The sequence below is a fragment of the Antechinus flavipes genome, chromosome 6, assembly GCF_016432865.1.
Source record: "Antechinus flavipes isolate AdamAnt ecotype Samford, QLD, Australia chromosome 6, AdamAnt_v2, whole genome shotgun sequence".
NCBI lineage: Eukaryota > Metazoa > Chordata > Mammalia > Dasyuromorphia > Dasyuridae > Antechinus > Antechinus flavipes.
The window spans coordinates 185,152,691-185,177,430 of NC_067403.1; the positions used below are offsets into that span (position 1 = coordinate 185,152,691).

The 24,740-nt window shown below is 41.1% G+C and overlaps 1 protein-coding gene across 1 annotated transcript in view; it reads right to left on the bottom strand.

Moving 5' to 3' along the window:
• Positions 1–24,740, bottom strand: part of PDGFRL (platelet derived growth factor receptor like) — a 42,516-nt gene that overhangs the window by 2,388 nt on the left and 15,388 nt on the right. Inside the window, exons 3-4 of the mRNA XM_051966323.1 lie at positions 5,963–6,114; positions 1,195–1,485 (exon numbers count right to left, since the gene is read on the bottom strand). Coding sequence (XP_051822283.1) covers positions 1,195–1,485; positions 5,963–6,114 — 443 coding nt within the window. The remainder of the gene's footprint in view (positions 1–1,194; positions 1,486–5,962; positions 6,115–24,740) is intronic.

Consider the following 24,740-nt stretch of genomic DNA (forward strand, 5'->3'; position numbering starts at 1 on the left):
GCTGATTTGCTTTGGGCCCCTCCTTTGGGTCCAACTTATATAGGCTCCAGTGCTGCCTTCTGCAAAAGCAGGGACCGGAAGAAGTGGTTTCTGAGCGCCCTTAAGCTCTCAGTCCAATAAGGCTGTGGCTTTATAAGGCATCCCAGCTCTTTCTCTTGAGGAGAGGCAGTTATGCTGCCTGGATGTGTATGAGTCAAGGGAGGAAAAGGTGTGCAAGGATGGCATATGTGTGTGTGGTTAGTGAGGGGTGCATGGGATGTGCAGGATGAGGAACCTGAAATATGAGGAAAGGAGACATGGGAGGGGACAGTGGGCTATGGACTGAGTTCGGAAAGCACAGGGGCAAAGGCAAAAGGAAATCGGAATCTGAGAGTTCAGCCCGGAAGAAACTGTGGGGTCTCTCAGCTGCTCGAGGGCTAAAGTAGTAAGCTTCCCATAAAGTGATCAAGGCTATTTGGCTAAGATGTCATCAAAGGGACTTCTGTTTGGGTCTGGGTCAGACCTGATGTTTTTGAGCTTTCTTCTAACTCTGAGATTCTGTAATTCTAAAGGCTAGAAACATTTTGTCCTTAATTCTTAGCTCTAATCCCAGAAAAGTGGTAACCTCAAAGCTTCCACTCCCCATAATGGTTCCTTCACTATTGATCTCAAGCACTCCCTTTCTGGGAAAAGTTCCCCAAGTCCCAGCTTTTTAAACTGTGGTCCACGATCCCATATGGGGGATCATGACCCATAAGGAGTCATGGAATTAAAATTCATTATCAGTTCATCTTTGATTTTTATGCCTATTTTATACACCTATATGTCTAGGGTCCCATAAAAAAAATTCTCCAGTGAAAAGAAGTTGCAAATAAAGTTTAAGAAGTACTACTCTAAGCATTCTCTGCTTCAATATCTCCCTCTGTAAAATGAACATTGAATCATGGAATCTTAGAGCTGGAAAGGGTCTCAGGAGTCACCTTATCTATCCTGAATCTGGCCAGGAATCCCTACTCCAGCATCCCAGGTAAGTGGTAAGAGTGTTTCTACTTGAACATATTCAGAGAATGTCTTTATATTCAGACATGGGAACTCACTACTTCATGAAGCAGTCCATTCCACTCTTGGCTAGAAAATAATCCACTTTTGCTAAACTGCTGGTGTGACATTAAGTCTATGGCTGACACCCTGGAAAAAAATCAACACATCTCTTACCTTCAACATAGAGCAGCTGGTATTTGATGGAGATCTGGGGGGCTCCATGGGCCTCTGCCCGGCAGTAGACCACCCCTTGTTGGTCGAGTTGAGGATGCAAGTAGACAAAGCCCCTCTTGATGTCATAAATGATGCTGCCATTGCTTTGGATCTCTTTGGCTGGGAACTCCCTGTGCAGAGTGACCTTGGCTGATGGGACGGTCACCCGGCAAGGGACAACGGCTTCTCTGTCTGGGTTTAGGTAGACTACACCAAAGTAGCTGGGAGAAGGCACAAAGAGCTCACCTTTCTCTGCAGAGAAAATCATGTGCATCATGGTTATTCAGAGTCACCCCCCCCCCAGGCTCCTCCAGCAAGAAGAGTGCATTGGGGAGGGATACCCTAAAACCCTTCTTGATGTCATAAATGATGCTGCCATTGCTTTGGCTCTCTTTGGCTGGGAACTCTCTGTGTAGAGTGACCTTGGCTGATGGGACGATCACCTGGCAAGGGACAACAACTTCTCTGGGTTTAGGTAGATCACATCCAAAGTAGCTGGGAGAAAGCACAAAGAGCTCACATTTCTCTGCAGAGAAAAGCATATGCATCATGGTTATTCAGAGTCGCCTACTCAGGCTCCTCCAGCAAGAAAAGTGAGTTGGGAGGAGGTGGGGGGGGCTACCCGGAATGTGAGTTCTATTAGGAAAGAAAACTACTTTCCCTCTTTCCATCTTACCCATCTAGCAACCAGTGGTATTCCTGTCTATTAAAAGGAAGAACAGTATTTTTTTTAAATTTATATCTATTGATTTCTATATCACATCCATTTACTAATGTGTTTTCTCCTACCCAGAGAGTTATAACTTGTAACAAAGGATACAGAAGAAAGCAGAGAGGGGGGAGGGAAGACACTTTAGCAAAATTAGTCAATACATCCACTAGTTATGATAGTATAGACACCCCCACCTCAGTAAAGAAGGGAGGGAGAGGAGGTACATTTTCTGTCTTTTTTTGTTTTTGCAAGAATCGCACAAGTACTAAGTGTTAAATATCTGAGGCTGGATTTGAACTGAGGTCCTCCTTACTCCAGAGATGGGGCTCCAACCACTGCACCACCTAGTTGCCCTGAGGTACATACGCGTTCATCTCTTGATTTGATCCCTAACTGTTCAGTTTTTTTTTCTGTTGTTGTAATTATAGGTCTTCCTATTTACATTGTAGTTGTTTTCATCTATATTGTTTCCCTGGTTCTGATGAGTTCACACTGTATCCATCACATGTCTTCTCAAGCTCCCCTATGTGCCTCATAGGCACAGTAGTTAATATGTTGCTCTATTCACTCACCACAACTTGTTAGCTATTCTCCAGATGATGGGCAGCTACTTGGTTCCTGCTTTCTGTGATACTCTAAAAGCACTATCATGAATATTTAAGTGGATGGGGGATTTTCTTTCTTCCTTGGGGTATATTCCTGGCAGTGGAATCTGTGGCCCAAAGGGAATGGCTATTTTAGTCCCTTCCTTCACATAACACCCAAGGGCTTTCCAGAATGGTCGGACCAATCCACAGCTCCAGCAACAGCGAGCCTGTCTTGCCCCAGCCCCTCCAGCATTGACTATCTGTCATCTCTTCCCTCAAAAGTGAAACCTCAGAGTTCTTTGAATTTACATTTCTCTTAGTAGTAGTGGTTTGGAGAAATCTTTCTAATCTGTTTTTCTTTAAGAACAAAGAAGTTCTTTTTTTTTTTTTAACATCTCTTGGAGTAATTTTAAGTAACATGGAGTTTGGTTTTTAATTCCATTATGGTGACCCCCATTACATGTTCATCTCTTTCACAAGCAGTTTGTCCATCCTTTTGCTAATGAGCTTCTCCACACTCATCAATGTTGGTCCTGTAGTGATCTTACATCTATGGGGGCTCAGGCTGATTTGATAGAACGCTGTATAGGTTTCAGGAGAGCTGAGGGCCACCCCATGCAGGAAGTGTCAGGCAGGAGAGGAGAAGGGGTCAGGGAAGTTGCAGCATGCAACTGGAGGAATGCCATAGGAGACATCGTCACTGATGCAAATGACTAGAAGAGGCAGTGGGCCACCATGTGTCCAAAATGGTGGGAAAGCCTAAAGCAGGTTGGGTACTTTTGAATCTCTGAATTGGAGAGGGCCTGTGAGACATCTCATCTGATCCAAGTCTGGACAAGGTTTCTCTCTAAACCTTGAGAAGTGCTGATGCAGCCTCTGCTAGGAGACACTCAGTGATGAGGAACTCTATCTCAAGGCATCCATTCCACTTCAGAATCACCCCCCACTATTGGCAATGCTTTCATTCCATTCAGCCCAAATTAGCACCAGTTGGTGCTTGTTCTGTCCTCTGAAATAAGTTTTCTGTCTCCCCCAAATGACTGATGGTCCTTCTGATTCTTGAAGACAATCGTGTTCCTTCCCCTTCTCCCCATCTTATTCCTTCCTCTTCTCTAGGCTAAACGGCCCCCCTCTCATTTGACACATAGTTGTCATATGCCCTCAAGGAGCTTACAATATGGTCCTACTATGTGAGGAAATGATGAAACAAAGATACCCCTATAAGAGCTCCTGAGCAGCCAGGGTGGAGAAATGGGCAACAGTGACTTTGTTAACAAATCACTCAATAAAAGCCCAGCCTGAAGTCCACTGCACACAATCAGCCTGTATTCCCACACACCAACAGGGGAATACAGGGGAAGAAGTGAGAGGATCTGGATTTTAATCCTGAGGTACATGGATTCCTTCCTCCAAGCCTCCACCATGCTGAAAGGAAGCAGGACAATAAATACCAGTCCCATTTTATACAAGATGGAAATAAGACTCACTGGCAGTGACCTCATTGGCCAAAAGACTCACAACTGAGTGAGAGGAACAGCTGGATTCAAACTTGGCACTTGGGACAACAAGCTTGGTGCTCCACTATTATGGTGCATTGTTGAAAAATAATCACTTTGGTCTTGTTTTTTTGCAAGGTAATTAGGATTAAGTTTCTTACCCAGGATCACATAGCTAGCAAGTGTCAAGTATCTGAGGCTGGATTTGAACAGGGATCCTCCTGACTCCTGAGCCAGTATTCTATGAACTGCATCACCTAGTACTTTGAACTTTTTAAGAAACGCACAACAATTCTGCAAAGGAGATGGTGTGGGCTTTTATATGCTTTTTTTTTTACAGGTGGGAAAATTGAGGCCCAAAGGAATGAAGTAACTAGATCAGAGAGCCACCAGGTACTGAAGGCTTTATCATCTTCCTTTTATTAGTTACCTCTTTTATCTGCTCTTGCTTTCAGGAAAACATCAAGGTAACTTAGAGAATAGAGCACCCAAGTTCAAAGCCTGCCTCAGCCACTTCCCAGGAGTTGTAAATTGGGGAGATGGAATCACTCATCCAGGGTCTGATAGTACAGGCCTGACTCCAAGGTCAGGATTGTCTGCAGGGACAGAGGGCTGTGCATGTCGGGGAGGAGGAGAGGAATCTGAGTGGGACAGAGAGAGGTGCTGGGTCAGAACCATGAGGCAGAGGCAGAAACAGAAGGCTTTTTTTCCTTTGGTATCTGCTACAGATAGCGTGGAGAGCTAGGGAAAAGAGATGAATTGAAAAAAATGAGCCTAGAAGTTTTTATCTGGACACTGACTGCCACATCTCTCTCTCTGTCTGTCTCTGTTTCTCTATCTCTGTTGTCTGTCTCTTTATCTCTATCTCTTTGCCATTCTGTGTCTCTTTGTCTTTCTATCTATGTCTCTCTGTGTCTTTCTGTCTGTGTCTATCTCTATTTCTCTGCCTATCTGTCTCTGTCTATCATCTATCTATTCCTCTCTTTCTCTCTCTACCATTCTGTCTGTCTCTTTCCTTAGCATCTTTGATATGGCTTTCCCTGTGCCTCAGTTTCCTCTTCTGTAAATCATAGGTAATAATTCTTGCAGCCCCTCTTCTTTGCCTGTGAGGTTGTAAGCTCCTCTCTTTGCTCCTCATTGCCAAGTTCACATGGTGCACATTGGGGAGCTTGTTCCATAGCAGTAAGCCCCATCTGAAACCCTCGATTGGATCCACAGCTGGGAGGGAGAGGATGGAGGAGAAGAGTTGATTTTCCTTTTTTTTCCCTAAGGAATATAACAAAATTGCAGGAGTGCTCCCCCCCCCAAAAAAAAAACCCCATTCCCACACAATTCTCTAACTCGATAGATGGCAATATTATTGTCTCATGTGAGGGAGTAGAGCAGTGGAAAGAGCCAGAGAATCTGGTTCAAATTCTGATTTGACTACTTAGTAGTAATTTAAGCAAGTAGTACAAAGTAACTTAAGCAAATTACTTCAATTCTCTGGATCTCAGTTCTCTCATTTGTAAAGTGTGTGTGTGATCAGATCATATATACTCTTCTAAGCTCTCTTTCTGTTCTAAATCCATGATCTGTGGAGTGATCCTATGATGAAAGCTCTGGGTCTTCAGTCCCTGCCAGCTACCACATCTGGGAAAGCCTTTGGGCTCTTGCCCAGCTGGAGAGCCTGGGAAGGTCAGGCCTGCATGGCCCCTGCATCGGTCCTCCCCTGGCTGGTGCAACTCTCCACTCTGCTCATCCCCAGCTGCTGCAGCGATGGCCCCAAACACGACCATCTGGTGGCCTTCCTGTGGCCAGCCACTTTGGCCCTCACCTCAGGCCCATTTTCCAAGACCTTAGAGTTTGACAGGTTCCAGCACAGGAAGCCAAGCTAGGTGGGATGAGCCTGAGAGAGCCCAGAGCAGATGTGGGTCCTGAGGCCAGTGTCTTACCTGTAAAAAAGATGTAGGTAGTTCCAGTCTTGGCTTCGTCCTTCCTGCACACGTAGCCACTGCACACCTGTTGCCAGCAGCTGTATTCCCCAGTGTCTGCTGCCGTAGCATTCACCAGGATAAGCTGCCCATAGCGGTCATGTTGCTTCATACTAATAATGGAACAGACGTGAGGTGAGATCAGACATGGGTGGACAGAAGGGCTTCTTGGCAGACCCTACTCTGCTACCCTTCCCCCTATGACTCACTGGGTGGGCCTGAGCTGCCTTCTCTAATGACATCCTGAGGACAATTTAAGACCGTACAGTATGTTCAGGGATGAGGAAGAGGAAGAGGAAGGAAAGATTGGGTGGAGAGGGGAGTGAGGGCCAAGCCTGAGGACAGATTTTCCTTTTCGGCTCTTAGAAAAAAGGGGGTGGGAAGAGTCATCTTTCTTTTAAAGAAATCATAAATAAAAAGTGTTTTCAAAGGAAGAAAACTTCCCATGAGACTTCCAGAGGAATTTGTTAAATTAGAGAGCTATCCATTGCCTTTGGCAAGAGCATTTTAGCCAATTCAAGATGGTGTCTGTGGATGGGATTGGGATTTCTGGGTAGGAATGACAGGTTCTGGGGCCTCCCATCCTTCACTTCACCAGTGACCAGCATCCCATCCAGAAAGTGCTGTGGGATACCCTTCTCTTTTCTGTCTTCCTCCCCCTAGAGGTAGACACTGACCTTGTCACCATTCCCACCTTTTCAGGAGAGAAACAGACTCAGACACTGTGGGCTAGCCTCAATACTTTCCCTATAGTGATAGGTCAGGCCTTCTTCCCTCAGGAGCCAAAGTGGCTGTGCATATCACTTGGATGAGCAAGACATCATCAGCTACAGTCCTAGTAAAATGGAGGACCAGTAGACCTTACTAACTGCCCTGCTACTGAGCCCTCCCTCATGTGCTATCTCTGCTAATTAAAATATGAGCTCCTTGAGTACAGGGATTATCTCACTTTTCTTTTGGAATCTCCACATGCACTGGCACACAGCAAGCACATAATAAAGGCTGCTTCATTCATTCACCACCTTAGTCTGTGCTCTTATTACCTCTGACCTGAAGTATTTAATCCCTTACTAATTGGTCTCCCTGCCTCAAATTTCTTTCTCTTTCAAGCCATTCTTGATCAAGTTCCCATACTAATATTCCTAAATCACATAGCTGACTATGCCCTTCTGCTCAAAAACCTCTTTTTTCTCCCTCTTACCTTGTTTAGCATTTAAAACTGGTCACAGACTGGCTCTAATCTCCAATTATTATTATGCATCATTCCCAATCCACACACTCTATAAAACCAAAGGCATTAGATGCAGCACTCAGATTACCCATGCAGAAGGTATGGGTTGTGAACTGGGTGAATTAGGAAACATCTCCAAGGAGGTGAATTCACTAGGAGAGGCATCAGACTTAGTCAAGTTAAGGGTTTGCTCTCTTCCTCCCTCTTCCAAAAGCAGAAGAGCTGACACTGCTTTCTCAATCTGCTTTCATAATTCCATTTCTCAAAAACTGGAAAGGACAACAAGGGAAAAGATATTCTTGACTGGATTTTTACCAAGAAGGATAAACAATACTTCTATAACTAAAGGGACTTCAGAGGCTATATAGTCTTTTATTACAGATGGGGAAACTGAGGCTCAGAGAGAAATGATCACCCAGGTTATAAGCATCACCTTTGGGATTTGTATACAGGTCCTCTGGTTCCTGAGCCTATTCTCTTTCTGATGTACCCCAAGCTGGATCTGGTCACGGAGGAGGAAGAATAGACTTTTGGAGACCAGCAGCAAGTCCAGCATAGAGAAGAGAAGGAAGCCAATTATAGTTTGGTACATGGCTTAGACAATACCATGGAATACAGAAGGCTTAAAGAAAGGCTAGCCAAGGTTCAATGGCATCCTATTAAATTTAAGAGCATTGAGATTCAGGGGTAAGATAGCGGGACATTCCCCTGAAAACATAAGCAGGAATGGTTCTCATGAAAAGGGACTGGGGAAAATACCTAGAGAAACTGAAGATGTTTATTTATACAAGATAGAATCAAGGGATAGTGACTGTGAGTGAAAGGAAAAGATTGTTGGCACATGTTATCTCTTTTATTTGATTATAAACTGCTTAAGACCAAGACTTGTCTTTTTTCTTTCTTTGTTTTTTGTTTTTTGTTTAACTAGTATAGTAGTGTATTTTTTTGTTGTAAGGACATCCCAGATCTAATCAGGCCTTCCTCATCTATGTACACAATTTTTGCAAGTGGTACTTATGTACTTAAAATAAATGTGTTTTCTCACATTTCTTACTTTAGTTTTGTTTTTCTTTGTAGGATCAGTACTAGGCACAGAGCTGTGACACAGTAGGTGCCCAATAAATGTTTATTAACTGACAAAGTAGCAGGGTTTTAAAGGGTCAGAGGTGCCAAGACCTGCATTGAACTAAGTCCGGTAAGAAAACTAAGACAAAGAGTAGCCCTTTCCTTATAAAGAGAAAAGATGAAGCTCCAACCATGTCCAATGGGATGGCAATGAGTGATGACCAAGAGAAGACTGGGCTATTTAAATGTCATTTGACTTCTCTCTACTAAGGAGGACAACTATTGGACTTGAAAGGCCAAAATTCACTCTTACGGAATTGCGTTCCCTCAAAAGTCAGGAAGTCAATGCATAAGCACAAATCACAGAGAACTCCTGATTGTGCAGGAGGAGTTCAGTGCCTGACCCCTATGGACCATCTCCCAGGACATTGAAGGGATGGGCAAAGGAGACGGCAGAGTTACCATCACTGATCATGGGGAATACATGATAGAAGGTGGGCTCACAAAAAGGAAGAGATTTTCCAGGAAAGACAGCAATGGTGTGTAAAAGATCTGCCAAGGGCAAGATTAAGGAAATAATAAAGACAAACACTAAAGAGAAGAAAAGTGACCAGAGAACAAAATCCACTCATGAACAGAGTGAAAAACAACAACAAAGGAATATACCCCTATAAAGAATGACTTGTCCAGTTAAGGTCCCAGAGAAAAAGCAAATGGACAAAGGCAATAGACCCTGCATACACAGAAAATGACACATTGAGTAAGAAATAAGAAATTAGATTCTGTATTATAGGAAAAACCCCAAGATCAAATTTCAAGCACTTAGCACAGTGCCTTGCATATAACAGGTGCTTAACAAATATTTACTGATTGAAAAAGTACTTGAAAAAACTAAAACACTCATTGGAGAAGCTCATTTTCCTTCCCTAAATACTTTGTGAAATGCCCACTTCCTGAAAAGCACTAGGCATGTCCTGGAACAGAAAGACAAGCTGTGTAGTCCTTGCCTTAGAATATAGACTTTTTACTAAAACAACATAAACTCAGAGAAGTACAGTACACAACAAGAAAAAGAGGAAGAAAACCTTAATGAGGTGAATCAGGGAAAGCTTTCAAGAGGAGAGTGCACCTGAGCTGAACCTTGAAGGAAAGCAAGGTTTCTGAGAGGCAGGAATAAGAAGGGAATGATGGGCAGACATAGGGCATAGAAAGATTATTTCGAAGTTTTATAGAGAATGAACTGGACCCTCCACTCAGGAGGTTCTTAAAATAGTACAGGTAAGAAGAGGTAATGAGTTCCTGAACCAAGGTAAACACCCAACCTAAATTTAAAAGATGTTTTTAAAAAAATTCTAGGAGGAAATAATGATGGAAATAGTCACTATATAGAATAAAATAGAAACAAAAAAGATATTCAGAAGCAACCAACAGCAAATTTGGAATTATATCCATAATTCCATGGAAATGGAAAAATGGAATTATATTCATACAGGGCAGATGGAAAGAACTACATTATACAGAAAAACAACTTCATTCCACACACAATTAGAAAACAAACAGATCCAAGTGGCAGATCTGGAAAATAGATGTCGCAACTGAAATGGACAAAAGACTGGCCCCCTCATCCCTGGATCAAGGGGCCTCAGGTTTATCAGAAAATGCTGCTCAACTATGTTCAGATGGAATGCTTGCCTAACAATGTCAGACATCCTATAAGCTCCCCAGCATCCCCCTTCTCCAGCGAGAAGTCGACTCACTGTTCTAACCACAAGGCAGAACAAGAATTGCTTATAAGCCTGTCTCTACTTGGGTTCGGATGGAACTCGATCCAGAGATCCCTCCCAGCTGATGAATAAATTGCTCTCTAAATTACAAACACCTTGGCTGTCCTAAATTTTATTGCCTGGGCTATTTCACTTGGAGGTGATGGCCAGTACCTCTTCCTGGAAGGCAAAAGAGATTATGGATCCTAGAGGGTGGCCACCAAGAGATGTTCCTCAGCCTCAGTTTCCAGGAATCTCTTTCTGCGGACCAGGCGAGTGAGACCCAAATTTTTGAATTCGGTTCAAAATTGGCATAAAGCATTCTAAAAGCCAGTTCTGGTTAATAAGATTTTGAGGGGCCTCTGCAGCTGCCTAACTATCCTGCAGCCACCTGTCTGGTCTGGTGAGTACTCTTGTATCTGTAGCAAGTGGGGTATGCTGGATACAGTGCTAAAACCCCCTTGCAGACGACTCTGTGTGATGGTCCTGGGTGTCTAAATCTGGACACATCTGGTCTGATCTGATTCTGAGTACTTTAGGAGCACTCTTTTAGTTGTATGTGTTCTGTGTGATTTGTCTGTTTTGTTAATTTAAGAGCTCTGTTAAGTTTTAAGAACAATGATTAAGAAATTTAGGAATTGGTTATTTGAAAATTTGTTTGTGATTTTAAATATTTTAACCTGTTGTACTAATTTGTAAGTAAATGGAACTTGGGGATTTTAAACTGACAGGAAAGTTTTTCCCTTAAAGCAGTTTTCAGAACCTGTGAAAGTAGAGGGCAATAAAACCTTATCTAATCGAAACTCAGAAAAGAAAAAAAAGTTGATTAGGAACTTTGGGATGATTCTGAAAATTGTGAGAAATAATTTTGCTATTGCCTTTGCATGCTAGATTTGTTTATTCTGAGGAAAACATCTTGGAATTTGTTTAAATATTGATACCTTTATTACTAAAGAAAAAAAAAAAGCAGCCTGATTTAATTAGAGAGGAAGAGAAAGAGCAATAAAATTCAAACTCTGCCTGGACAGATAAGAGAGATGCTAATTGCTGTCAGACAATACTCAGGTAGGAAAAAAAAAAACTGTAAAAAGTTTGATTTGATTCAGTTTAAATGTTAACATTGTAAGGGATGTTTTATGGAGTTATCTAGCTATTCACTATGTTGTGAATCTTAAAAGTTTTGAAGAGAACTGGAAAGAAGAGTGCAGGAGTGGGGGAAGGGCAGCCACATGGAATCCTCTCCTCCCCTCACCCCCTAAGTGTGTTCTAGCTGTTTTTTTGTTTGTTTGTTTTTTTTTAAATTAAGTTACTGCTAGTGCAGAGAACTGATTTAAAGGGACAGACTTACTTTTAGGTTAATTGACTGAATATTTGTTTCTTGATACATGATGGTTTTCTTGTTTGAGGAATGTGGTCATAAATGTGATCCATACTTTGGTAGGATTCTTCCTAAAAGTTTAATTGCTATTTTTAAGAATCTTTCAGATTCTCTTATGTGGTATTTGGACATTCTGTATAAGTTTTAACTGATTGTATTGTGGTCATCCTGAGGTTATTTAAAGGACCTCTGAAAATAATAGAGTTTCTTTGTGCTTTTGAAAATGTTCCTGTTATAGACAATATGCAATTTGGGATATTTTTCTATGTATTGGGTATTTTAAAAGCAAACTGATTTGTATGTATAACCTTCACTTATGAAACATCTACTTGGATAATTGTTTAAATTGTGAACTTATTGGGACACATTTCTTACTGTTATCACCATAAGGTTATGGTAAATATTTGTTTAGGATTTGCCAGAAATTTGATTAATGGAACCTGTTATTGAAGGAAAAATTTCTTGGGCTTGTAGTTAATTAGTTAATGCTATTTGGGAGTTTTAAAGCTCCACTCTCTGACAGTAGTGGGACAATTGATTGGAATAAAACTGGATTAAAGCTATTTTATTCTGTATGTGCTGAAGGTTGAGTTTTGGCTGCTTATGTTATGCTATAGTTAAGTTCTTGCAATTTTTCCTCCCATAACTGATCTCTATGGTCAGAGCAATGGTCAATAGGATTGTTAATGCAATTCGATTATGTCATACCTTGCTGTTTTCAGTCTGATTATATGTAATCACTGTATCCTAAATGCTTAGGCAAATAAATATTTAGCCTGGTCATCTGTCTGTTATTGGGTATTTGTGTTTTGTTTTTTTAGGGGACAGGTGAAACAACTCCAAGCCTCACCCTTCTTCCCTGGAGAGATCTGCCCCTCAGAATGGGCCTTGAACCCTTGAGCCCTGCTGCTCTGTAAGCAGAGACTGAGTTAAGTGTACAAATGACCACAGACCTAACTCACAGTGAACTGTCCATCTCAAACTGGATTCTCTGGCTGAGATGGGGCCCCAAATGCAGAGGACCTGACATACTTGCAACAGGGAGCCTTTGTACTGCTGCTAACTCTGGGATTATCAGGGAGAGAGTTGTCCTTGTATTTTTTTTTCTTTTCTAGTTTTATTTTGATTTATTTGTTTCACATAAGATTCAGAAGAGAGAGTGTGGAATGTTGTGCCACAGTCCTCTTTAATAGTCCTGCCTCAGTTTCCTTAACTGTTCTGCCTCAATCCCCTTAATTGTAACTCCCCCTCTGGTTCATTGAAGACTGAGGGCCACTTGCTCTAAGATTATAAATTGTTAATGTGAGACTCAAGGTAAGGGGGAGTTCAGACTTCCTGGCTCCTATCAGAATGTCCAGTGTTTCCCACCACGCTGTCAGAACCAGATTGCTGTTCCCACTCTCAATGTTCTGACCCCGCCCCTGCCTTGGTCTAACTCATTCATCACTGGATACTTTGAGAATAGAGTCCTGTTCAGTCAATCAAACTCTCCAATTAATAGAATATTGGGAGCTCTCTGATCTCTCTCTTGCCTCAATTTCTCGGCCTTACATTTGCCTTCTTAGCTCTCAGGTTGATGCAGACTCTAGAGAGTCTCATCACCCATTTAGAAAAATCAGTGGACTCCCTAGTGGACGTTGTCAAGTCAGTTGGGGGTCATTAGGCAATCACTTGCCTCCTTGCATAAACGTTTGGATGGCCAGGAGGCCAGTTGTAAGGCTCAAATGTCCTGGTATAAGTCACTCTAATCGCAAGTTCAGTCCTCTTGTTCCTTCTTCTCCTCCTCATAGCAAACTGCATTATTAAGTGCCTCACTTCTTACAGACCCTGAAACTTTTCACCCTCAAGATGACTTTTTCTTTCTTGGCCTCAGATGAGTCACAACTATGAACATAAAAAGGGAGGGAGTGAAATGGACAAAAAACTGGCCCTCTCATCCCTGGGTCAAGGGGCCTCAGGCTTATCAGAAAATGTTGCTCAACTATGTTCAGACAGAATGCTTGCCTAACAATGTCAGACATCCTGTAAGTTCCCCAGCATCCCCCTTCTCGAGTGAGAAGTTGAGTCACTGTTGTAACCACAAGGTAGAACAAGAATTGCTTATAAGCCTGTTTCTACTTGGGTTTGGAACGGAACTCGATCCAGAGATCCGTCCCAAATATTCCGACCGGTGAATAAACTGCTCTCTAAATTGCAAACACCTTGGCTGTCCTGAATTTTAATGCCTGGATATTTCACAGCCATTTAAGATGACTGACATCCAGAAAATTTAGAAAAATAGAAGAATCTGAATATTATTATATTCTTACATATTATACAAGAAAACATTCTTGAATTAGCAAAAAAAAAAAATGACATGCAAATATAATCCATAGGACCCCAGGAAGGAAGGACCTAAGATTTAGCACATCCAAACACATCATAGTTAAACTCCAACACAGTAGTGATAAGGAGGAAAAATTCTTCCATAATGCCAGAGAAAAATATAGAAGTCATTAATCAAGAAACATTAGCCAGGATTCCAGCTGACTTTTCAGTGAGGACAAGGGACAAGCAGAGAAATTGGAATATACTAGACATGAAACTGAGAAGCATCAGCCATGAACTCATCATTATTGACTCAGTAATCCTCAGTATATTTTGGGAAGGTGAAAAAGGGACATGTGAAAAGTACTTAGACTTTGAAAAGTTTGCATAGATATAAAATGTGCTTCAAGGAAATCTTCCAAGTTTTCTGGCCAAAAAATGAGTCCAAATAACTCATACTTCTCAAATCAAGATAAACCAGACACTCACAATATGAAAAGTGTAAGAACATTGAATTTGAAAGAAGTTTTAGAAAAAACAAAGAGAAAAGGAGACGGGGCTGAGTAATCCCAAAGGGGAGCTCTGATCTTTGCTAAAAGTCCAAGATAAAGATACTTACATAATTATTTTGCAACAGAGGTTGTTAAAATAGGAATTAAATGCAAAATATTTATAAGCACTAATGTGTAACAGAGAAAACATTAATAGTTTGAATTAATAGCAAAAATAAGAAAATACAGATTCCTTTTTAATAGAATAACTGAGAAAAAATCAAATGTAGTCTTTGAAATGACAAATGAATTAAATTCCCCCAATAAAATGACATGTTTGCAAAATGGGTTAATTTTCTTCCACATTTTAACATATTATTTTTAAATTTTGAGTTCCAAATTCTCTTCTTCCTCCAGCTCCTCTCACAGCCCTTGAGAAATCAAGCAATATGATACCCATTATACATGTGATATCATGCAAAACATATTTTCATATTAGGCATGTTGCAAAAAAATCAAGAAAAATAAAGTGAAAAAATATAATTCAAGCCATACTCAGGGTTTATCAGTTCTACTTCTGGAATTCCTTCATTATATCAATATAATCCTTCATTATATTATTATATAATGAATATATATATATTCATTATATCAATATATATTGTATATATATATGTAATATTCATTATATATATTCCTTCATTGTAACTCCTTTGGAAAGGTCTTGGAAGATTGTACTGATCAGAATGACTAAGCCATTCACAATTGATCATTGTACAGTATCACTGTTACTATATACAATATTCTTCTGGTTCTACTTATTTCACTCTGCATCAGTTTGTGTAAATCTTTCCAGGTTTTTCTGAAAGCTTCCTGCTTGTCATTTCTTATAGCACAATAGTGTTGATATTTAATTGTTTCAGTCATGTCTACCTTTGTGATCCCGCTTACAGTTTTCTTTTTCTTTCTTTTCTTTCTTTTTTTGTTGCTGAGGCAATTGGGGTTAAGTGACTTGTCCAGGGTCACACAGCTAGGAAGTGTTAATTGTCTGAGACCAGATTTGAGTTCAGGTCCTCCTGACTTCAGTGCTAGTGGCTACACTGTGCTACCTAGCTGCCTCCTATCTGCAGTTTCTTCGGCAGAGATACTAGAATGGTTTGCCATATCCTTCTCCAGCTCATTTTACAGATGAAGAACCTGAGAGAAACAAGGCTTAGTGACTTGCCCAGGGTCATATAACTAGTAAATGTCTTGAGACTGGATTTGAATTCAGGTCTTCCTGGCTCCTGTCCAGGCTGCTTTAGCATAATAACATTCCATAACAATCATATATCACAACTTATTCAGTCATTTCCCAACAGATGGGCATCCCTTAACCTCTAATTCTTTACCATCACAAAAAGAGCTGCTATAAATATTTTGTGCATATGGATCATTTCTGATTTTCCTTGTTCTCCTTGGATATAAACCTAAGTAGCAGTATTATTGCATCAAAAGGTAGCCCTTTGAGCATAGTTCCATATCATTCTTCAGTGAACCATTTCACAACTCCACCAATAGTTCATTAGTGTAACTGTTTTCCTACATCCTTTGCAGCATTTGTTATTTTCCTTTTGTCATTTTAGCTAATATGATGGGTGTAACGTGATATCTCAGAGTTGTTTTAATTTGTATTTATTAGTGACAGAACATTTTTATGAGTATTAATAGCTTTGATTTCTTTGGAAAACTGCCTATTCACATTCTTTGTCTTTTTGTTAATTGGAGAAATGACTCTTACTTTTTATAAATTTGGCTTAGTTCCCAATATATTTGATAAATCAGTCCTTTATCAGAGAAATTTGTGATAGAATTTCTTTTCAGTTTTTTGCTTTCTTGCTGATTTCGTTTGCATTGGTTCTGTTTGTTCAAAATCTTTTTAATTTCATGTAATCAAAGTTGTTCAAGCAGCTAGGTGAAGCAACAGATAATGTATTGGATGTGGAGTCAGGAAGACCTGAGTTCAAATTTGGCCTCAGACATTTATTAACTCTGTTACCCTAGGCAAGTCACTTAACCCTGTTTGCCTCAGCTTCCTCATAGGTAAATGAGCTGAAGAAGGAAATGACAAACCACTCCAGTATCTTTGCCAAAAAACCCCCCCAAAACATTAAAAGAGATTGGTTAAGAGTCAAACACAGCTAACATGACTATAAGAGCAATCAAAATTGTCCATTAAAAATAGATTAAAACCTAAAATCTAACAATAGGAATAAATACTGGACCCACAATTTTATTGGTTTAGGGAAAACCACAGATTAACTGAATTAGATTGAAATGTAATTGGGAAATATTTTACAAAACAAATAAAAATATAGTAGAGCATAAAGTTAATCTGTGATTTTCTAAGTTGATATGCATCCCAAAGGGATCCTTACATACAGTTTAAGGGCTTCTATGTCTATATGAACTTCATATCAGTGCAAGACTAAATGGTTTGCCAGGATCAGAGAACCAATTTATATAAGAGACAGGACAGGTACTGCCGGCTTGTAGGAAACACTTAGAATCCAGAAGGACTTCAATCCAAAGGACTTGAAATGTGGAAATTCTTTTCCTAGATTTGATTTTCCCCATTGGGGAGTCTCAAAAATCTAGGAAGTGACTTCTGGATAGAAATGATAAGACTTAGAGTGAAAATAAGCATTTCCCTCCCTCCCCCCCAGGTTTGGGATAGAGAAGGAAAGGAAAGCCAAGTAACTACAGGCATCCTAGATTTGAAGAAAGCAGATTTCAAAGAGTTCAGAGGAAGGGTCATTCAGTCCAGAAAGGGAGGGAAGGAAGGAAGGAAGAAAGGAAGGAAAGAAGGAAGGAAAGAAGGAAGGAAGGGAGGGAGGAAGGGAGGGAGGGAGAGAGGAAGGGAGAAAGGGAGGGAGGGAGAGAGGAAAGAAGGAAGGGAGGGAGGGAGAAAGGAAGGAAGGAAAGGAGGGAGGAAGGAAGGAAGGGAAAGAGGGAGGGAGGGAGAAAGGAAGGAAGGAAGGAGGGAGGGAGGGGGGGAGAAAGGAAGGAGGGAGGGAGAGGAAGGAAGGAAGGGAGGGAGGGAGGGAGAAAGGAAGGAAGGGAGGGAGGGAGGGAGGGAGGAAAGAAGGAAGGGAGGGAGGGAGAAAGGAAGGAAGGAGGGAGGAAGGAGGGAGAAAGGAAGGAAGGGAGGGAGGGAGGGAGAAAGGAAGGAAGGGAGGGAGGGGGGGAGAAAGGAAGGAAGGGAGGGAGGGAGGGAGAAAGGAAGGAAGGAAGGGAGGGAGGGAGGAAGAAAGGAAGGGAGGGAGGGAGGAAGGAAGGAATTATTTATTCTTATTTGATCCTCACACCTATTCTGGGAGGTAGGCGTTATTATGGGGAAACACAGACAGACAAGAGGTAGGTGACTTGCCCAGGATCACACAACTACTATCTATGGCTATATTTGGGCTCAAGTCTTCCTGATTCCAGATCATTATGCCACCTAGCAGGGAAAAGGGATTGTGCTCAAGAATGAAACCCTCAAGACATAAGGAAAAAGAATTCCATAAAGAAAAAGGGGTTGTTGTCTAAAGAGAGTAATATAATTATTCAGGAGGTTCACCCAATAAACTTGATTTGTTTAAAAAAAAAAAACATGTACAACATGGTAACAGCAGCAATACCATAATGAAGATCAACTGTAAAAAAAGACAGCTACTCTGATCAATTCAATGATCCAAGGCAATTCTAAAGGACACAATGAAAAATGCTATACACTGCAGAGAGAAAACTGATGGATTTTGAGTTCAGATTAAAGCAGATTTTTTTTTGCCCTTTCTTTTTCTTGCCTTCCCCCCCCTCCCAACACACTAGTGTGGAAACCTTTTGCATGACTTTGCACATATAATTGATATCCTATTAGTTGCCTTCTTAATGAGGGAGGGAGGGAGAGAAAGGGAGAGAATTTGGAATTCTGATTTTTTAAATAAATGTTAAAAATGAATAAATTAAAAAATAAAGTATAGATGATATAAGCAAGATCAAGAATCACACAGAAATATCCAAGTATAACATTGCCCTCTAAGAATAAAGTCAGGGACTCTGCTAAAGCTAAATAGAAGCTGGGCTCACAAGAGGAATCAGGCCAAGAAATGAGTTTGTAGTTAAGTAGATATTAAAACAAGAGGAAGCTCAAAGTAGGGAGAGAAGATGCTTCTCAAAGGTGATGGGTCAGTGAGAATGGATGTGAGAAAGATAAATCTAGCACAATTAAATGATATTGAAACTGGCTGAACAGCTGCGACCCAAAGAAGAAGCATTTAAATGCTTGAGGTCATCTCATAAGGAGGTCTCAAGTGAAATGCTCCAGGGATTTATGCTCAGCTCTATATGGTTTCCTCTTTTTATCACTCATTCTCAATTCTTGCTCTATTTCTGTTTACACTCCCAAGGATAATGACGGTTGGACCAGAAAAACTAAAGAGAAGATAACTCCTTGCTAATTCTTAAGCAAGGAGATAATGAGAGGTCACCCAGCCACCTGACCCAGGTTACTTAGCTCTTTGGCACATGAGATTGACAGTGATCTTAGAAGGGTGAAAACTGGGAGAAGTGCCCTAGCATTTCTGCAGGGTAGTGATACTTCTGATTTTCCAAAAAGGGAAGAGAATGAAGGCTGGGTACTTGATTTCCATGGCTAGTTTCATTCTATGACTTTCAATCCAGAAAAGCATTGGTCAATCACTGCCAAGGAAACTGAACTCCCAAAGCACTGACCAGCATGACTTCAAACTGAGCAGAGTGGGCTAGAAGGATTTTATTTCCTCTTTGTAGGCAGGTTGCTATCCTGGTTGGTAGACTAGGGAAACAGTACAGATATTACTGCCTTATATTTTATCAAAATATTTGATAAAGTCCCTCATGCTATTCTTATGGTAAAGATGGATAGAACAGAGAATAATAAAAGTAAGTGAATTAGAGGCTAGTTGAATGGCTAGACCTACTGAGAAATCAATAATGACGGGGTGTTAACTTAGAAGGTCTCCAGTGGAGTGCCCCTGGGATCTGTACTTGGCCACATACTTGCAGTCCACTGCGCCTTAATAAATACTTGTTGACTGGTTCCTAAATTTAGCCAATCAAGGACTTATTGAGGGCTGAAGCTAATAAGCAGGTGATCTCTACTTTCTAAATTCCTCTACTAAATTCCTGATAAAAATGCAAAACAGTATAAGACCAGTAAAAGATCCCTTGGGCACTCCACTACAGACTTCCTTCTGAGGTGCCAGCTACTCATTAATGACCATTCTTTGGGTTGATCATAGGTTTCATAGCACCAAACTGGAGACTATCTATTTGACTTAGAATGAGAATTCTAGCCCAGTACTTCCTACCAAGCTTTTATGCTGATCATTTGCCAACTCTAATTGTTTCCTCTTTTGAAGGCTGCACTCCAAGCATTTTCCACCAGACACAAGGAAACTCAGCCCGGCCCTGAAATTCATACATCGGAAATATCCTCCAGCCTTGTGGTCTCAGCCTCTGACTGGACAGCTCCTTCTAGAGCCTCCATTTAAGCAGAGTCCCCAGGCCAGCCAAATTTCTAGGCTCCTCTTTGATTATCTACCATATCCCAGCATGGGTATCTTTGGCATCTTGATTTTCCCCATTCCTCCCTTTCTTTTTCAGCTTCCTTTTGTTTATTGTCTTCCTCCATTCGAATGTAAGCTCATCAAGTCTTTCTTTCTGTATTTCTATGTATTCCCAGCCCTTAGCACAGTGCCTGGCACACAGTAAGAGCCTAATCAATGTATGTTGACTTGCCGACTGTCATATTGAAAGCCAGAACATTTGTCCTCTTCCACGTGTGCCCTGGAGACCCTCTCCTTTTCTCCAGGAGTCTCCAAAGACCAGAACCACCAGCTCTTCCAATTTCTGAGATGGGAGCTTTTCAAGTTTGGGTCCCCAGGCCCAGCCCAACACCAAAGAGCAGATGTTTGGACTCAAAATGCTCTTTCCACACAACAACACTGTCTTTCTAGCAAGCCAAAAGCTGTCAACTGTTTTTAATTAAAAACAGACACATCAAAACACAATGAAAATAATACTCCCGGCGCCAATATGTGGGCTGTGGGAACAGGTGGTTCCAAATCCTGTTTCCAATGCCATCTTGATCTGTCAAACCACCCACTTGTCTGGCAAAAACAAATGCTTTGGCTTCCAGCAAGACAGACAAGTGAGTGACTAGAATCTAAGTTCAGCTCCCCTTTGTCACATAAAAATAAGAAGACAGGCTTTAAATATGATAAAAGAAAGAAGGGGCATAAAACTTGAGGAAATGTTAGTATACTAGAAAAAAACACTAATGTTGGAGTCAAAAGACAGATGTTCAAATCCTATACCTGACATTTACTAGGTTTGGGACAAAAAACAATTTATTCTGCTATTTTTGCCTCAGTTCCCTCATCTACAAAATGAGGATAATCTGGTCTAATGACCTTGTACAGCTATTATAAAGAAAGTATTAAGTAAAGGATAAAATACTATATCATAGAACTTGGAGCAGAAATTCTTTGACAATAGTCTGGACCAACAACCACATTATACAGATGTAGAAACAGACTCAGGAAAGCTAAAAAAAAATATTACTATAAGAAACTGAACTAGATAATTGGGGGGAAATTAAATATTAAATCTTTTAAGAAAGGAAGAAATTTAACTCTTTTGAGTATATCTATTAAGAAGAATTAGTTTCTTCAATTGTCTTACAAATTTGTAAATAAATGAATAAATTGTAAGTAAATATAACAAATAAACATTTCATTTAAATAAATAAGAAAGCATATTAATTTTACTATCACTAATTTGACAGATCATTGAGACATTGACCTCCAGTACTCCTGGTCAATGCCTTCCTTTGTTTCTCATTCTGGTGCTGCTCTCCCTACTTTTTACCTGATTTACAACTTCCATAGCTATATCCCTTCCTACCCCCACCACCTGACCAGTGTCCATATTAACTGTGGGAAAAAACTATTTGATTACATAAATTATAAAAAAAATTTACACAGACTTTTAAAACCAAAGTAGAAAAGAAGCAAAGAAATGGAGGAAAATATTGTAGCAAGTTTCCCTGATAAAGATATAAATGTGTAGACATAGATATGATTGTTAAGACATATAGGCAGTTGACACAAATTTATGAGAATAAGAATCATTCTCCAGTTGATAAAAAGTCAAATGATATGAACAGGTAATTTTCAAAGAAAAAAATCCAAGTTAACAACAATCATATGAAAGAAGAGCTCCTGGGGACTGAATGTGGATCAACACATGCTATGCTCACTTCTTTTTTTCTTTTTCTTCTGTTTTCTTTTTCCACTTGTGGTTTTTCCCTTTTGTTCATTTTTTTCTTCCATGTGTATTTTAAAAAATGAATGTATAAAAGATAACCAGAAAAATAAAACAATACAATTAGCAAAAAAAAAGTCCTCTAAGTCACTAATAATTAAAGAAATGAAAATTAAAATAACTTTGAGTTTCCACTTCATGTCTATCAGATCGGCATAACTGACAATGAATGGAAAATGACCAGGCCTGGAGGAAATGTGGACAGGTATCCTCATGTAGTGTTTTCTTCTTCTGTTTTTACATTTTTATTATACATATACATGCATTTCATGTACTGTGATGGAACTGGGAACTGGTCTAGCCATTCTAGAAAGAAATTTGAAATTATACTTCCCCACTGTCAGGGTACCTTTGCAGAAGAGGCCGTTTGGTGACATGAGCTCCTCGGGGTCCCACAGGAAAGTACCAGAACTCCATGCTATTAGATGTGACTAAATTACTCCTTATTCCAATTCCTCCTTTGCTGTCTCATTGTGGTGTGAAAGCCACTGTGCTGGCCAGGAAACAACCTCAGCAGTCCTATCAGACTTCAGGTACAGGCCATTGGCAGCCCATGTCTATTGTTCAAGGGTCAGTCTGGCTAAGTTCCCAAGAAGTACAGCAGGGAGGCCCGGCCTTAGCAGCTCCTGGGCTTTAGCTCCAGAGGCCTAGAAGGCTACAAGAGACATGGAGGGAGGGAGTGCTCTAGCAGGGGAAAGCCACAACACGACCTTTAGTATTGATGTAATCATTGGTGTGATGGGAATATCTTTCTCCACTGACAGCAGCCTCCTTCTCTGCCTGGCTTTGCCTTGTATGGCTATAGCCAACAAGGAACCTAAGAGACCAGTGGAACCTTCCACGTAAAGGTGTGATTTGCAGAGAAGGGGGTCTGTCCAAGATCCCCTGTTCAGCCCTCCATCTCTTCCAGCTCTCAGCTTCCATTTTCCTGTGGCCACCAGACAAAAAGTGACAAGTATTTGTGCAAAGTGTAGTTTAGGAGTGGGGAGAGGAGATGAGGGGAGAGGAGAAGAGGGGAGGTGAGGGGAGAAAAAAAGAGGAGAGAGGATGAGGGGGTTAGGGAAGAGGAGGGGAGGGGAGGAGAGAGCTTCTGCTTGCTGTAAGGTCCAGAGGAACTAAAGGCAGCCCTTTTCTATGTTTGGCTTGTAGCAATTTGTAAACACTTCCTACTGAAAAAACAACCCATCTCTTTGCTCCTTTGAAACCAGCCTCCAGCTGAGCCTCTTGAAGGATGCCTGGGAAGACTGATAAGGCCGGAGGGGAGCCCCGGAGTCTGCTTCCTGGGCCCACCCTGCCTTTGTGTGGCTAGCTTGGGAGGGCAGTACAGGATGCTGAAGCCACTGGTAGTGGAACCTCAAGCCAGCCAGCCAGGGAGGAGCCATCCTTAAATGGGTCTTGCTGCCTTCTCTGAATCCGTCATTCTGTAATCCAGTCACCTCTGGTATTCTGGAATTCTGATAGTGATAAGACTGAAATAGAAGGTAATCTAGTAAAGCTACAAAGGATCCTCATCTTGGGGAGGAAGTGAAGTGAGTTAGAAAGAACATGAGTTTGCAACCAGCTAATCTGGGGTCAGTTTTTGACTCAGCTATTACTTTCTGTGTGACCTTCAGCCATCCTCAAAACCTCAATTTCCTTATCTATATAACAGGAATAATTATGGGGTTGTGAGGAAAGCCCTATATGAACATTAAAGAATTGGAGAAATATACTATTGAAAACCTATTCTAAGCTCTAGGCTCAGGGTCAGAGGACCCACGTTCCTGGCTTTCCTGTGTGCTAATGTGAGACTCAGCAAGTGACTTTCCCTTCTCTGAAATACTTGTAGCCCCCTTGGATGCTCCCAAATTGCAGGGCTGGTTCCCCAGCAAACAGTTAACCCAATTTCATGGCACTCTGGGTGTTGGCAGCCCTTAAAGATTCATGAACCCCTACTGATGTTGTTTGACCTTTAAAAGTCAGCTAACAGACCCAATGAGTTAAAAACAAAGGCATCAATAAAGCAACATAATAAAAAAGTGACAACAAGCTATTTCCCCCAAATATGAACAAGTGGTCCAACGCAGGCACAAGTGGAGAAAATAACTGCGATTGGGGCATGTGGAGCAAATGCTTAGGTCCAGAGCACACACACGGAGGGGAAGCATCACTCATCCTGACACTGCAAGCTAGTGAAGACTCTGGCCATGTCACAGGGCTGCTCCCCCCAGGTCTGTTCATCCCCTTCTAGGCTCCCCTGTTCTGGGGGGGATGCCTGGCTTAAAGGGCTCCTACTCCTCTGTACTTGAAGACAATGAGTAGCTGTAGTCTCTGCTGCCTCCACTATTGTGATTCTGAGCTATCTTTCCTGTGCAAGAAGCAGTGATGTTCCATTATCCTATCTCTTAGCAGAAACTTTCTAGGTCGGCTTTTAGAAGAATAAATAAAATTTTAGAAGAAATAAAACTCCTTGCCTGAGGACCAGGAGAAAACTCCCAGCCTCATGGGAGATTCTCAGACCTGGCTTCCAAGGTCTTTACAACCAGAAACAGTTTCACTCCAGGCCAGCAGTTAGTACCTTTGCTTACAAAGCTTATGCTTTGGACCCTGCTTCCTCTACTAGGGCTCGGGTGCCTCAGTCAAAGATCTTCTCCTAGTTCTTGTGATTGATGATGCTGTGAACTTCCTGTTTCATATCTGGAAGTTGGACAGTCCACCAGGGCTGATGGTAATTTGCCTTATAACTAACAAATAGCTCTGAAGGTTCAGGCTCCCCAGCTTTTCAGACCTTAAGTCTCTTCCAATCTTCATGAAATCCATTAGGTTGAGGAAAGCCTATTGAGAGACAGTCACTGAACTCAGGGACCAGGCCATTTTCATGGCCACCTGTCTAGCCATATTGTTGTCTCCTTCAGATGCTGGAGAAACCTGAAAGGAGCTTGTTCTTACATGTATTTAGACCACTCTGCCTGATATCTCCATTTCTTGGGAAAGTAGTCCCTTGCCCCAGACTCAAAACCCCAGAGTCATCTTTGGCTCTTTTAGATGTAGCGTGGTGCAATCGACAGATCTAAGTTTAAATTCTACCTTGACTGCTTACTATCTCTGTGACCTAGACTTAGTCTCCCCGGTCTAA